The 16467-nt window shown below is 45.1% G+C and overlaps 1 protein-coding gene across 2 annotated transcripts in view; it reads right to left on the reverse strand.

Annotated features, from left to right (window-relative positions):
* HECW1 (HECT, C2 and WW domain containing E3 ubiquitin protein ligase 1) overlaps positions 1-4912 on the reverse strand; it is a 258174-nt gene extending 253262 nt beyond the window's left edge. For both annotated transcript variants that reach the window (XM_056337048.1, XM_056337049.1), the window contains exon 1: positions 4675-4912. In XM_056337048.1, coding sequence (XP_056193023.1) covers positions 4675-4704 — 30 coding nt within the window. In that variant the 5' untranslated portion in view covers positions 4705-4912. The remainder of the gene's footprint in view (positions 1-4674) is intronic.
* Between the last annotated feature and the right edge of the window lie 11555 nt (positions 4913-16467).

Below are 16467 nucleotides of genomic sequence, written 5' to 3' on the forward strand. Positions count from 1 at the left end.
GACTACATTGAAGCAATTACCCATTTATTTTTAGAGCATGTTCCATTTTAAACATAAGTGATTCAGTCCAAGAGACATTCTATACTGCATTGCTATTTCATGGGTTAACAACTGAAATTTAAATGGATTTTAATTTTGGGGCAAATACTTGCTTTCCCCACCCCCCGTTGCCTCTACACATTGGTTGGGAATTTTAATTCAGGCTTCAAACCAAACAAATGTTGGTGTTCTACAAGCATCTGCAGAGAAATATAAAAATATCTGGGAAGTGTGAAAGAGTGAGCCTGTTTTGCTAAATGCATAAAATGAAACCTCAGCGAAGGTCTCAATAATAGCCTTCCTGACTGCTGTGCACACGCTCTCTCCCACAGACCTTCTGCTCTGCAGCAAGGGAATGCTGCCTGCGTTGCTGCGTCCTCAAAGAACTTTGTAAATACAATGGAGCACAGCAATCCCCCGGGGAGCATGGTGTTGATCTTTTACTTCGATATTTCAAAAAAGAGCACCAGGGTTTCCCCCTTTTTTAGTGTCTAAAAAGAACACCTTACCATATCGCTTCCCCCCAGCCATCTCAAGGTTTATCTGCATTGTAGGCAACGTTCCGGACAACAGGATGAGGGGCTAGAAACAAGCTTAGGCTGCTCCTAACTCATGGAAAAGGAGGGTGAGACGATAAAGTGGGGGGAGTTGGGAATGGAGAGTCCTGGGGAGCTGAGGTTTCTGTTGCTGCCGACACCAGAGGGAGAGGACAAACAGGAGCTGCAACAGGTACTGCAGCAGGGAAACCCTGCTTCAAGCTCAGCGCTGCCCTGCTCCAACCCAGCTCCTCCCTCTCCCCAAAGCAAAAGCAGGCTGGGAGGCTCCTGCCAGCCTTTTGCCCCCAGCAGCCTGCTGCCCATGACAACAGCCTATTTTGCCTGTAGCTTGGACCAGTCTTACCGGCCCATATTCTGGTGAACCCACAAACATCTGAGATGAGGACACCATCTTGCCAAGGGACAGTCCCAGTCCCTCCTAAGGAGCCCTGCCCTAAGAATCCAAACCTCCTACTTCAGAGCTGACGACAGGATACCCTAGCCATAACACAGCTGATCAAAAGAGTCCAAGGCTGACTCACAAGCCCATTATACAGCTGCCTAGCCACCATTCATTAACTGTACTAAAAATGACCCTGGGCTCCCTACATCAAAGAACCTTGCCATTTCTTCCTAATAAATTCTAAGCATCCTGCTGGCCTCAAATCTCAGCTGGAAAACATCAACTGGAGTAAGTGGCATCACAGCCTGCCCTTTGCTACTGGCTGTACTTCTATTTTTCCTATGTTGTATGCCCCCTACCCTCCTGAGAGTACCAACAGAAACAAAAATATTACTGTGGTTTAGGGCAAACGCATAAGTAAGATCTAGCCTGGTTCAGGCTATTAGAATTAACATTCCTGATATCTAAGCCCAATAGAAATGTATTTCTAAGGAACTAAACCAAACCCCTGCAGTGTTTGCCACTCAGCCACTGCAGAATCCCAACAGCACATGAAATGTTACAAGAGAAACGGGTAAAAAAAAGCCTTAAACAGAAGCAAAACTGACTCATCTCCTTATTGCCAAAACCGAGAAGCTGCTGAGCATAAACAAACAGCAGACATCCTGAAGAAAAGGGGGCATCGCAATTCCTTTTCATGCTAATAGGCAGATACAGAAACTAGTACGAGCAGGACCATCCTCCAGCTACTCCCCCAAGCCGATCCAAAGGAACTGCCAGCGCTACGGCAACCAACATTCCTGGCAGCACTGGTACCACTGGAGGCCCAGGAGCAACCAAGGTGCTGGTGACTCCCAGTGCGCTGATGGTTTCTAGTTATACATGCTGGAAAGCTGTGACAGCTGTAGGTATGATCCGCTTGTGGAAGCCACACGTATGTTACAAAATTTCATGTTCCAACGAAACTGTTCTGGGCAGCAGTCAAAGGCACACTTGACTTAGCCTGGCAAGCATCCCTTCTGCAGAACGGGAAGGAGAGAGCACCACAGCACTTGTATAAGGCTCAAGCTCTCCTCCCTATCTATAGGGGCCTACAAAGACTACGTGCTATGCGTGCTGAAGCCAGACCTCGTGGATACCCCTATGTTTGGAAGAAACTAAGTAGGTAAAGACTTAGGATCAGACAGACACTTAGAAAGAACAAAAGGAAAGTGAGCGTGATGACAAATTACATTCTCCAGCAAAGTCCATCACTGCAAACTAAGATACTTTGGCATAATTGTTGGGTGTTTTTTTTAATTACTAAAAGCCTTTCTGTTTGAACTTTACAAGATGTTTAACTTCTGGGGGAACAGAGAGGTTGTCTTGTGGGATTTTATTTTTAAAAAACAGCTTTCAGAGTCGAAACCACAGGGCAACCTTAATGCCTGCATCCACAAAGACAGATTTCCAACAGCTTTAAAAAAACAGGTAACTCAACTTCTTTGTTAGAACAGCTCCTGGCCTGACACCAACTATTCAGCATCATCACGCTCACAACTTGAATTCCCCCCGCTACACCACAACTACATCTTTTGCAGTATTTCAGAAAGCAGCTAATAAGCTCTGCTCGCTTTACTTACTTAAGTAACTGCATTGTTTGTAAGACAACCATTCCAAAGGAGACAAGGAGAAGGATTTAGCACTACCTTGAATGAACGCTACTTAGCACCAGACATAGGATATGCAAAACTCCACGAAGCTTCACTGGGATTATCTCACCAGCCCAAAGAATACTAGATCACACGTCACATACATGAAACAAAGCCACAGAAAGATGCACTTTAACTTTAAAGTCTTAGCCAATTATTTATTGGAATACAATCAATACCATCTCGTTTGTTAGAACGCATTCAAAATACCAAGCACATGGACTTCAAATAAATTCTCTGGGATGTTAGGAGCATGTGTACACAGTTTGCTTTCAAATAAATCACCACCACATTCAGATAATGATAGCTCCTGTTAAAGTCAGAGGGCATCAGTTCATTCTCTGGTCTGCTCTGGTTTCAAATGAGTAAGCTGATAAAAAAAGAGCTGATTGATACTAAAAAGGTTAGGAGTCCAAAGCTCAGGTCACGTTAAGTCAGCAGCATGTTAGCGTATGTTTCGCATGAGTGATACCAACCACCGACTCACACGACACTCGCGCCTTGCAAGCACTGGCCATCTGACGGACTACTCTTTGTTCTGAGCTAACTCCCCACTCACCCTGCTGAAACAAACAAACAAACAGACCCAGCATTTCCTCCATAAGGACAGATAACTCTTGTTTCCCCACCCCCCCATACTAGACAGACTGCATCAACAGGATGAGTGTTGTGCATAGACTAAATGTGCGCTGCCTTTTACATCTCCTTCTGGTCCAGCATGAAAATCAACGTTGCATCCCTGTTGTCCAAATGGGCACATGTTTGAGACAGTTAAAAGTAGAGAGAGCAGCCAGGATACAAACCCAACGCTGCTCCTCCATAAACCACACGTACTATACAGAGAAGTGATAATCCCTTCTTAGTGGAAAATCCAAATTTTCAAAATGAATCCCCAAGCTAAAATGAATTACTGTAATAACTGCAATCCTCGCATGAGCACTAATCAGGAAGGCACAGCTGACCACCTGCTATGTGGCACCACCGGCGCAGCAGCACCCTGCCCCTAATTGCTGCTGTGTCCAGACAGAGCCAGGTGCCCCACAAAACGAGCTGGTGACGCTGGTAAATACACGGAGAGCGCACTGCCCGCCCGCCGTACAGTCTCGCTACGCACTTCTGCTGAGTGCAGCATTTAAAAAAAAAAAAAAATGGGCACTACTGCAGCTCCTAACAGCAGGATGCAAAAAATCTAAACCCAGGCCAAGTAATTTCTTCTGCAACTACAGAGGAATGCACAGGAAACGATGCAAGAGAGACGACGAAACAAATCGCGTGTGCCTGTGTCAGTGCAAGCCCATCACCTATGCAGGCTGCAAAATGAGAAAAGCAGCATTTGACAGCACTACAGGCTGGGGCAGCATTCTTAATGTACTTACAATAAGTTATTTTATTTAATTGCTAATGAAAAAACGCAATTACATAATAACACAAGGTAATAACCAAAATACAAAGTCACAAGATTGGCTTACAGCAAACAGAGCCGGGGGGTGGGGGGGCAAGGCAGTTTGTGCCTTAAATTTTGCTGCATTGTCAAGGAGCCAAGAAGCAAACCTGGGGGCTTCTCCTTCTACAGGGAAGGGATGGAACCACCGAAAATTCAGCGCGGGACTCTTCATCACCGCCTGCGCGCATCCACATCCACAAATGATGTCAGTCCCCGCCGGCACGTCGCTCATCATCATTCTACACTATTTGCTCGCTAGTGCAACGCAGCCGGCAGACCGGCGGCTGAGCCCGTACCCCAGCGGGGCCCGCAGGCTGGGGGGCAGCCCCCCGCCAAGCGCCGGGGACACGGCGGGGGGTCCCGCTCCCGCAGAGCCCGGCCGGCCCCGAGGCACAAAGGCGGGCACCCATGACAGCGCACACCCGCCGCCCCGGGGGGCTCTTCCCGGCGCCCAGGCCGCCGGCAGCCCCATCCCGCATCGCACTTCGCCGCCGGGAGGCAACGCCAACCTCGTCCCCCCGCCGCCCCCCCCCCGCCCTCGCCGGCAGCAGCCCCTCGTACCTGGACAATGCCGGCCTGGGCACAGCTCATGCTCCCCCGGCGCGGGCAGCGCTCACATCCCACACGTGCGGCTGGGGCCGCCCGGCAGCCGCGGGCAGGGAGGAGGACGGGGTGCCGGCGCCTCAGCCCCCGCCGAGCCGCACCATAGTCCAGCACCAGCTGATACACCCGCAACGCCGCCGCGCTCCCTTCTCCTCCTCCGCCCCGCCAGCCTCCTCCCACCCCGCCGCCTGTCGCCGGGTACCGGCCGCCTGGAGCCACCCACACGCCGCGGCGGCCGCCCGGCAGCGCCGCCCGGCCCGGCCCGCCCCTCAGCGCGCCGCCTCCCGCCCGGCGGCCTGGGGCCGGTCCCCGCCGCCTCCCTCTCCGCCCGCCCGTCTGGCGGGAGCGGGCCCCTGCCCACCCAGGCGAGCCGCCCCCCGGCTGGTCTCACAGGGACACCACGGCACCCCACCCGCCACCCGGGGAGAGCCCCTGCCGCACGGGGCGGGGGCACAAAAGTCAATTCATTTTTTCGCCCCTTCAGCTCCGGCCCGCAGCCCCCCCGCCGGCCCTCCACCAGCGGGACGGTCCCTGGGGCGGGCCCTAGCACCTCCCCACACACACACGGGGAAGATCTCGGAGAGCCCCGCTGCCCCCAGGGGCCACGCACCCTTCGCCTCCCGTAGCTCCCGCCGCCTCTCCTGGGCAGCGCTCCAGGAACAGCATCCCCGGACAGAAAAAGCCCCAGTGCCGCAGCTGGGAAGAGAGCACGTTCCCAGACACAGGTGCTCACACGCTCAGTTCTTCCACAGGTCTTGCATTTGGGCACATTTGCTCGCCAAAACTAGAGCAGGAGCGCTGGCAGCAGCAGCTTCCACCAGCAGCACACTGTTCCTGCACCTGCCTGCCAAGGGGGGTGAAGGCCAACTCTGCAGGGAAAAGACACAACCCCCCTGCAGAGGTCTGCTAGGCCCCCTCACCTCATTTTTCTAGTTATTTAACAACATTATAACAGCATTTTTTTTTTATAAACCATGTTGTTGGTGATTTTCCCCCATGCTGCTACATATGCCAATTTTTCAAGAGTCTCCTGGATCTGAAGTTGTATCCTGAAGTGAAGACATGTCGATTAAAAAATATGCCCTCTAACATACCACAATTGAAGCTAAAGTTTTTTTCTAAAACCATCTTTGCATGTGTACATGCACGAGGGGAGGGCCTCATACAGGTTTATTTGGAACTAAAGATTTACTGTTCCTGAGAGCAGTGCAAGAGATTTTATTCCAGTTTTCCAGTCAACACACTGAAATATCTTCAGAGGCATTGTGCCTCCAACTTACACCTGATCAACTCATTTCCTTTCTTAAAGAAGTAAAACAGAAGAATGAGAACAGAGTATCAGCAGAGCCTCAGAAGAAAAATCAAATTGAATTTGGGAAAGAGAATGGCTTAGCATTTTATTACCTTAGTGAAAATACATCTACAATCAAAATCACCCACACACAAGACCAGCGGGGTGCCCATCACAAAGCCACAGCAGCTCTTTCCCAGGACCAAGGCAGACCAAAAGACATACCAGGCCATGAAGGCCACACAAGAAAGTCAACATGCATCCCTGGGCACGTCTGCATGCACACTCTTCTGCACATATTTGAGAAATTCTATTGACATTTGGGCAAGCACACTGTCTCTCCTGCCCCAGGAAGCCAGCCACTGATCACAGACTGCAGTAGACCATGGTAGTAGATACCTACAGGAGGCATCCAGCCAGATGCTTGCCTCCTTGTTTTAAAGCTGTATATCAATTCTTACACTGAAACTGCTCATGGTGGACATGTGCTTTTGCCCTTGTGCTTTGAAAGTGTAAATAAGGAATAAAGATGAGGGAGGGAATCAGAGGAATGGAAAGGTGAATAGTTTGCCTGAAGGTCACACAGCAAGTTGCTGGAAGAGAGCAGAGAACCAACCCAAGCCTCCTCACTCTTGATTCATTTCCCCCTTTGAGCTTTTCCAGCTCCTCCTGGCCCTGTGGGTTATCGGTGTAATTCTACATCATGTATTGATCTCAGACATGCAGCTTACCTTCAAAGGTGGACGCAGACATTGACTCTATCACAGACATTAGATTAGCTAAAACAGGAAAAATTGGTAAGTGCACATACTCAAAAAGAAGTCTAAATCCAAAATCCAGCAGCTCAGGCTCCTAAGTTTGATTCTGAGTCACAGAGGCAGTTTAACATTACAGGTGCGCAAGGAGGAGCCAAAACCCCCATCAGCACATGCTGGGACCATGAGACTTCAAGCACAAGACTTGGCTGTGCTCCATGGACCTGGGGAGAGGATGGGGAAGAGGAATCCCTTTAAGGAGGGCCAGGCACATGCTTTCCTTTTCACTAGCTACCATGCCTGCTTTCCTTTCAGACTAAGAACACTGTCCATCTCCTACAGGAGAAGGAAGTTGAAAGCTGTCCCCTGTTCAGATTTGAGTAAAACCAGGGAGATCATAATTAAGATCAAGAGACAAAAATGTGTCCCCACCTCCAGTAGATGTACAAATATTCAAATATTGAAGCAGAAGATGAACATGCCAACTGATTCAGAAAGTGAACCAGGCTTTGAAGAGGACATTTTGCCCTTCTGTTCCTCAAAAGAAGAAAATTACACACATTGGAAATAAAGTGGTTTCCATTGCAACTTTGCATTTTACTGAAAAGGAGAAGAGTTGCATAATGCATAAGGAACTTCAAAATTAGACTAAGCTTTGGCAGTTCAGATGCTTATTTATATTATAAGCATCTGAATTTTATATGCCTACCTATTATACACTCCCTAACCTCCCACAGGCTAAGCAACACAGCAAATTTTGTTATCCCACAGGCCTGTCAACAACTTCTAGTATCTTTTCAGCCATAAACTAAGGCATACTCATGCCTTCTTTTATTTATTGACCTATGCTCTTGAGATTGTGCAAGATTGATTCCATTTCATTTCCAAAATATGTCATTCTGGTGGCTTGTTCATGCCTATTATGTATCAGAGGAGCTTCTACTTCATACAGTACTTTGAACAGTTTGTAGTTATTTGAAAAAAGCATTTTAAAATAAGTGAAAACTGGGAAGTTTAAGTTATTGTTAACAAGGGCCAGGTACACCTTCATCTGGAAAAACAGACAAATATAGCGGTTGTAATGTTACAGCCAATAAAAAAATCCACTGACATCCTCCTCTGCAAGATTCTTGACTGGAGCCCATCTGGGTAATGATGGAAGGACTGAGTAAGGCCCTCACAGGATTTATGTCTTGGCATTTCTAGGGGCCAAGTGCAAACAGACCAAACTTCCCCCAAAAGAGCTTTTCTGAAAGAAAAAGTGGTCAGCCTCCAAGTCCTTTACTAAGCATGCTCTTGCCTTACAGCTGTATAAAACCTGTGAGTAACTTCAAACTGCTTAGGCTTTATATTGTCCTTTTAATCTGTCAAATACAGGAGCACAGCTGTTATCCTGCCACTGGCTCTGGGTGGCCTTTATATAAGACTGGATGACTGAAACTGAAATCCACCACCTTGGCAGAACTGGCAGAAGATGTTGTGTTGTGAGGGCCATTTAACAATTCTGATGTTATTTGGGCATATCCTAATTCTTTATGCTGGATTAATCTCCAGCTGAGCTAGCTGTCACGAGAGTACTCACCTTTCCTGCAACATAGTAAGCACCAAGTCTTACCAACACACAATTTTTGCCTGGTAAAGAGACCACCACTCAGGTGATACAGGACAGCATTTCTAGGCACTAGACTCATTTATGCCCAAGTGATTCTCATACCTGGCTCACAATGGCTTCTCATTTTGGATTATTCACTCTGTTGGAACTTGGAACTGCTACTGACTTTGACACACACAGTTTGCCTTTAAAAAGATGCTTGGCTGATGCTGTCTAATGTCTTTTACTATATTTTGTCTTACACATACAGGATTGCTCATATTCTCAGCTGAATGCTATGCTTATGCATGGCAGTAGGTACTTGACTGACATAGGTGCTACGACTTCAGGCTCTACAGAGCTGTCTTTAGGCAGCTCTTGGGCACAGCCTGCTTTTTTCTTGGACACTATACCCTTCCTTCCTGGCAGCCTGGATGTGAACATTTGAGGACATCGTGACAGACTCTCCTAGAAGAGTTGACCAAGGATTAAAATTGCCGGGCAATGACATGGGACAAGCCCAAAAGCAGTGTCTGCCCTAGCAGGACTGCAACCCCTATAGCTACCAACTCTCTTCCTTGCAGAAGCAGGCAGCACACTACACAACAGCCTGAACTCCATTCCTGTTTCATCCTGGGTCTACAGAGGCATTTCTTTACACAGGTGCTGAATTACTGGAGCATTTACTCAGCTTGATCAAAAGAATTCCGGCCCTTCAGTTACAATTATTTGCATGGCCTGATTTTTGCCGTTTCACCCGATTGTTTTACCTATAGATATACACTGGTTTGATGTTTGTCCCTGGTAAGTTCCTTTTCCTCTGCCTTTATTCTCCTTCTGGAGTAAATGCTAACCCTCTTCAAAGCGGAATGAGGTTAAATATTAGCATCCCTAGCAGAAGAGATACCCAGAGATTATGAAAAGTTATTCTACGTGGACAAACACTGCATATTTTTTCCTGCACAAAGTTTACGATCATCCTACTAAGAGACTAACTATTTTTATAACTAAGGCTTTCCTTAGGGGGAAAAAAACCCCAATTCATAAAGCATGCTCAAGAATTCAAAGACTGAGCCCATATCCCAACAAGTTTTCCTGTCAATGACATTTAGGTGTGCACCCCCATAGCTCCTTTGATACGTCCAATGAATGGAGAGTTCACATCACACCTTTAATCCCTAACCAGGGAAGTGAGTAGGAACACACGTTATCATGGCCTCTTCTCTACCTAGCTGTCACAGAACTTGTAAGGACTTGGTATAGTTGAGACTCCCCCATCTAACATGTATAACAGGTCTCAGCTAGTTTAAAGATAACATGGATTGTATATAGCCAGACACTCCAAGTAATTATGCAAGTCTTATTTTCCTAGGAATCCATGCTGTGATGGGGATAATTGTCTCATTGTCTATGAAAAAAGTTAGAGCACGACAGCATAACTGCAACAATGAACAGGAGAGAGCCAGGAGAGAACAGAAAACCCTGGAGAATCACAGCACCAGACAGATTTTGCTTAATTAACATATAGAATCATAGAATCATTTAGGTTGAAAAAAACTTTAAGATCAGAGCGCCATTAACCTAGCACTGCCAAGTCCGCCACTAAACTGTGTCCTAAAGTGCCACATCTGCACATCTTCTAAACACCTCCAGGGGTGGTGACTCAACCACCTCCCTGGGCAGCCTGTTCCAATGCTTGACCAGCCTTTCAGTGAAGAATTTTTTCCTAATATCCAGCCTAAATCTCCCTTAGCTCAACTTGAGGGCATTCCCTCTCATCCATCCTATCACTTGTTACCCAGGAGAAGAGACAGACACCCACCCTGCCCACAGCCTCCTTTCAGGTGGTTATAGAGAGCAATAAGCCCCCCCCAAGCCTCCTCCAGGCTAAACAACCCCAGTTCCCTCAGCAGCTTGTAAGACTTGCGCTCTAGACCCTTCACCAGCTTTGTTGCCCTTCTCTGCACATTTCAGCACCTCAACATCTGTCTTGTAGTGAGTGGGCCAGAAACTGAACACCATTTTCAAGGTGCCAGCTGGAGACCCTCTTTGAAGTGGTAAAGCAAAAAAATCTCTAGTTACTGGAATAGGTTTTGAAGGTACTCCCCCAAGAGGAATAATGCTGCTGAAGACTGACCAAATTCACCTTTCTCACAGGCAGCACTGCTATATTACTGACCAGACAATTATTCATGTGCTTAGACACATGCTTTAATACTGTGCTAGAACAGAGCTAGTAAAGGGGATTTTCATGGGTGTTCAAAACAAATTCCTACTGAAAGGAGATGCTTCTGATTTTGCTCTGCACCCAATTCCTGATCTGGTGGTCCCACCCCTTCCTGCCAAGGCTTTTACCTGATCCTTTGATATCCACTGTTTTGCTGGGTAAGTTTTCTATTAGCTGAACTAGAGTCAGATTAACACATCCCACTGGTACATTGGAGAGAGAAATGAAATCACAGCAAGGTGGGGGTGGGGGAATTGAGATTTCCCCTTTATGAGGCAATTAAACCTGTTGGATCAGTTCAGACTTCTCATGAGATATCTCCCAGAGTGAACTGGAAAAGGATCAAGCCCAAGACAAGCAGGGGCATTCCTCTTACCTTGTGAAAGCACACTAAACCAAAGATCACTGCATACTCAGGAGGGTGGTAAAGTTTTGTGCCGCCTGCATCCAGGCCTTGGAAATTTTTTTGAAGACTCCAAATGCTCAGTTGTTCTGGCCTCTCTCTCAAAGGTTTCCAGACATTATTAGTAATTTACATTTTTCTCAACACTGGCCCACCATTGAGTAGCAGACCTGTTTTAACTGGGTTGGAGGGAATAGAGGAGCTCATCATCCACACTCATTTGGCTGATAAACAATTCAATAGTAACAGAGGGCTGAATTAACAGATGAAGGCAGATGGGTTTATGGAATAGGGAGGGACTGGGAGAGAGGTTATGTTGAGAGAGCAGAAGGATTGGAAAAAGATCAACCAAAAATGGGCCAGCATGTTAAGCCATATGTCTCTTTTAAACATTTTTTCTGCTTGTGTTGTTTGATTGTCAGAGTGCTTCATAAGTGTCTGTTGTTTTGTTCTGAGCTTCTCCAGGGTTTTTGGTTTTGGTTTGGTTTTTTTTTTTTGCAGGCAACGCTTCCCAAGAGTCCAAATGTGTAACACCACACATACTCCATTTTGTGTGGACTGAATACCTTTGTTATTTTTACAGATATGAATAATCACAATAATATGAATATGCTATAGTAAGCTCAGATCCACAGCCACCCTCAGTAGTTCTGCAACATCATATCCACCTCCCCGTGCAAATACTGTGGAGAGAAGTCTGGCATGGATTCAGTTGCCACTGTCTTCCTTCATCTGTCAAACTATCCTACTAATAAAAGGAAAAAGTGGATATGCATTTAAATAGCATATCGCTTCCAACTGTAACCAAACAAAGCTGCCACAAAATGTCTTAATCACTCAGGACAGATGTCCTGAGTTTACATGCAGCCCTCTGCAACATTTCTGAAAGCCTTTGATAACAACCATGCCAGGTTTAAACTTCAGTGACCAGTAATAAAACACCCACTTGAATCCCCACCCCAAAGCTAGCAAAATTTAACTAAGCTGTCTGGTGCTCATACACCTAGTTTTTCCACACCTGAAAACATTTTCTTATTAAATTATTATTTTACTGAATGGGAGAAAAAGGACAACAGGAAGACAAAAAGCAGCGATATAATACCTCTCCCAAAACTGCATTGTAATTGTTTGCATCCTTCTTCCCCTAGCACCCTGGTTTAGCCATCTGGCTGCTTCCCCATCTTCTGTATTATCAATCCCTTTTCATTTTGCAGTCAGCAGGTTCCAGGGCTGTGTCACCTGAACAGCAGAATAACAAGGCTTTATCCAAGCTGTTGCTAGCCTACAACATTAGCTGCTCCTCCTGGCCACAAGTGCTACCTGCTTTCCTGGTTGGATCCTGTATCCCCTGTTTGAGCCCTGCCTACTTCTCCAAGTCTTGTTCTTGCCCTTGCTCTGCTAGCTCTCATAGCTAACCATGAAAGCTTTGCTTGTAGCTGCTGCTCTTTTCTATCAGCATTTCAGGTCCAAAGTCTCCCTACCAAGGTCTCTGCAGACATAGCAATGCCTTTTAGTCCTCAGCCTGCAGAATGACACCTGAAATCACATAGGCAAACTTTAAATTACACCACCACATCACTGTACCTGCTGGATACTAAGAAACTACTACTCTGTATACATAACTTGCTTACCTCTGCCTTTGAACTATGAGTGACATGATAATGACAGCTCTCAGGTCAGAAGAGTGAGGGTCAGGTTTACAGAAGTTGGAGATACAGGCTTGCAGGGGCTCTTTGGCATTTAATTTTACAGAGCATCTTCTCCTGCCTTTAAATGCACGCTCAGTTTCTGACCCTTAGTTACAACACATATATATAGGAGTAATTCTTGCTACAGAGAAGCCCTTGAAGTTTTCAAGCGTAGCTCCCTTCTCTTGGAAATTGCATGAATCACACCAGGGAAGTTCATTAGCCCCAGCAAAAATTTCAGCAGCTCTAAGGTCAGCTTGAAAAAAGTCACAAGCAATGTTTTTATGGTCAGTGAGAAGTACAAATAAGTCCTTCACTTTCAGCAGTTTGTCTTCAAAATGCATTACCATTAGACACTTGCTGTCCTAGTAAAAGCTGATGACCAGGAAACATAGCAAAGTTACATCCATACATAAACCAAACACGTACATTATGTACCACTGAAAAAGAAACCCATACGAGAGAAATATTAGGTCTATTCCATGTAAACAAATGCAGCGCAAATCCTGTCTTCTCATGAAGACACACAAAATAGCAACAAAATATGGGCCTCAGCAGCTCTGTGCAACTTGTCACACTTGGGATTCCCTGTTGTATTTATGCTGGGCATCTTTAATGCTATCTGTTCTCTGAAGCACAGCACTGAGAAAGCCCACTTTCTTGCCTCTGGTTCACACTCAAGGTAAACCTTTAAAAAGCCACTCCTTTGCCCACAGCTCTACATCCAGTCCAGCATCAGGGAGTCAGCAAGGGTGCATATCCAGCTAACAGTACTAGCTGAGACTATTCTCTAGGGGAACTTGGCAAATGAACTGCTAATAATGCACCAGCCTTACAATTCAGCTGTATTGTCTCTGCAAAGCTAACAGGAATAAAAAGCAGTAAAAACTGTTTTGACGCTGTTAGCAGATGTGACTGACTACATACTCTTCTATTGAGTGAGCAGGAGTTGCACATGCTACATCCTAGAGCTGAACCAAAGAAGCAGGGACAGACTCACGGGCAAGTCATACACATCAGCAGCTGAAGTCCCCCGTGAGCCATTTGTACAGGGCAAGCATCTAGGATTGATTTCTGAGCCCTGTGAGTTGTGTACAAGTGGTGTACCAGTGTCTCCACAAACTACCAAGACACTTCTGAAGAGCCACCAGGTATTATAATGAGCCATATATATGGCCTTTCATGCTGTGCAGTTTTAAAGGGACTGTTTCCAGCTTCTTCTGTCCCTAGATTTCTTCCTTCTGCTACATAAAGGGAAGGAATGATCTACACCGCAACCCCATCTCCCCCATTACAGTTCACTTTTGTACAAGAAGGAAATTGCATTGCAGTGATTCTTTCTGTGAGACTAATGATAGAGTACTTCTATTTTCCTGCCAGCATAAGAGGTTTGTAGAGAAGGGACAAGAGCAACTGCCAGGACTGAGTCCAAGCTAAAAGTGGCATCTGGTGGGAAAAGGCAACTTGACCCAGACATGATTAGAGAACTGACACATGAGTGGGAAAAATGTTATGAGGCACAGAACACCTAGAGCATGAGTACATTCATTAAAGCATCCTTCTGCCTTTGGTATCTTCCAGTCTTAACAGTATTTTAATCTGCAGTTGAAATAAGCATTATCCCTGTAGGGCTACATCCAGGTATATCACACTGCTTTATATCCAGAATAATTACTGAGACCAGAATCTGTCCCTTATTATGAAAAAGAGTCAGTATCAAAGTTCAGCATTCCTTTGAGATACACAGAGAAATGAAGTATTAACTCTTACATGAGCAGCTATTCTAGTGCTTTTGCAGTTCCCAGACAAGTAGTAAGCTATTGCTGGTTTCAGCTTTAATATTTGAGATAAACTGTAACATAACCATAGTATTTCCTAAATGTTTGTTAATGCTTTTTAAAAAGTCTGTAAAAAATTAATTTCCTTGTATTAAATATCTCCCAGGTTTTGTACTTCAAAGCAAGGCTAAGGAAGTAGCTGGAAAGAGGATGTCTGGTCTCACTATAATCCAATGATTTTCAATAGAGCTCATACACATCTGGCCATAGATGGATTAAAGTTGTTTATATAATCAAACTATTTAAATAAGAGAGAACAAAAAGTTTCTACCAGTTAGCCATAACTGTCTGGATAGCATCTCTGTAGAGGAGACTTCCTCGTGGATTTCAAGAACTCTCACTTTTGTTCCATATCAAAACTTCCCAGGGTGTAGGGTGGCCCACATGTGTTCTCAGCTGTGGTTTTCTAGGGCAAGAATTTATTCTACAACAATTACTTGGCTTCAATCCATTGGCCTAGAGCACTGCTCTTCCACACAAGTTCCCCTCAGTTTACAAACTCACATACCTTGCTGCTAGTCCAAGTTGCCACCCTGGGGTTGCCTGGGGCAGCTAATGGGAACACAACTTTTCCTGGTAAACTGTATCCCTCAAATTACTTCCCCACCCCAAGCTGATCAAATCCTAAGTTTGACTGACCTACAGAAAGCTGTAACATTTCTCTTGGAAAATGACTCCTACCAAAAATAACACTGCCAAAAATAAAATTCATAATGCAACATCCCCGAGACACCCTGCCTGATGTTCAGGCACTTCTGGATAATACTGTGAGAGCCTTAGGACAGGAGTTATTTTTTCATATAGCTATTTTAAATAGTGAGGTGATATTTTTAGTTTTACTGTTCTCTTACACTGTTTAAAATTGTATTATTTTAAAATAATAATATCCTCTGCAGGACTGGTTTCCATGCTGCAGAAGAAAAAAAAAATCAAGTTAAGCTCCACACTCTGTATTTGTATAAATCCGATTCTTTATACAAAATATACTGTGCATCCAATTATCCTCTCAAACTTCTCATTTGGTCAGAGCATTTTTATAATTTTCAGCTTTTATCCAAAATATTACTTATGGTACCTAATACAGGTCAAAGCAAGCAAACTAAATACAATCAGGAATACATAAAAGAAAAGGAAAGATTCTTGTGGAAGAATCCCGTAGTGATTTTGGCCAGGACCCAGCATCAGTAATAGAATTACTCTATTTACAGCACTATATTTTGTTCCCATAGGAGAAGTGATCTTTTTCCCTGTTGTTGGAAAGCACTAGAAGATACTGCAAGCAGATGACAATGGAGATCTGGTGACTGTGCTGCAACTCTAGATACCTTGGAGTTAGGTCTTGGCTCTGTCAGACTTCCCATACAGCCTTGGGTAAATACTTCAGTCTACCTGCTGCGTCTGTTCCTTGTGCAAAAATGAAAATATTGCTTTACCCAGGGAAATGTCACTAAGCAATACAACAGAAAAAATATGAGAATGTCAGGTCAGATGTACGTTGTGAACAGCGAGGATCATGGAAGTGTTTGGACAGACCAGACTGAAGTGCACAACAGAACAGGAAATAAGCTTGCATCCAAGGGCATTAAGGTAAACAATGTATTAGTTTTGTGGGTCAGGCCTTGCTTTTCAAGGTCTGAAAGCAAACAAATTTGCAAACTGAAGCCAAACTTTAGAACTAATTCTTTGTAATTAAATCAGTGTTGACATAATACCGAAACAGATTATATACTGAAGATTTTTAGTTTCCAGTATTCTTAAAGTAATAATTTATGAAATACTACAGGAAGATGACTGCTTCATGACCTCATAATATTTCCCAGTATCTTGAAGACTAAAACAAGTGGTTTTGCGGCTTGTGCCTGTCACAATTGAAAAATAAGCATTACTGAATTCTGAATTTCAGTTCTCCAGTGACAGACTCCTTGTCAGTTAACTGGGTAATTCTGATTTCACTAGCT

The sequence above is a fragment of the Falco biarmicus genome, chromosome 4, assembly GCF_023638135.1.
Source record: "Falco biarmicus isolate bFalBia1 chromosome 4, bFalBia1.pri, whole genome shotgun sequence".
In the NCBI taxonomy this organism is placed as follows: domain Eukaryota; kingdom Metazoa; phylum Chordata; class Aves; order Falconiformes; family Falconidae; genus Falco; species Falco biarmicus.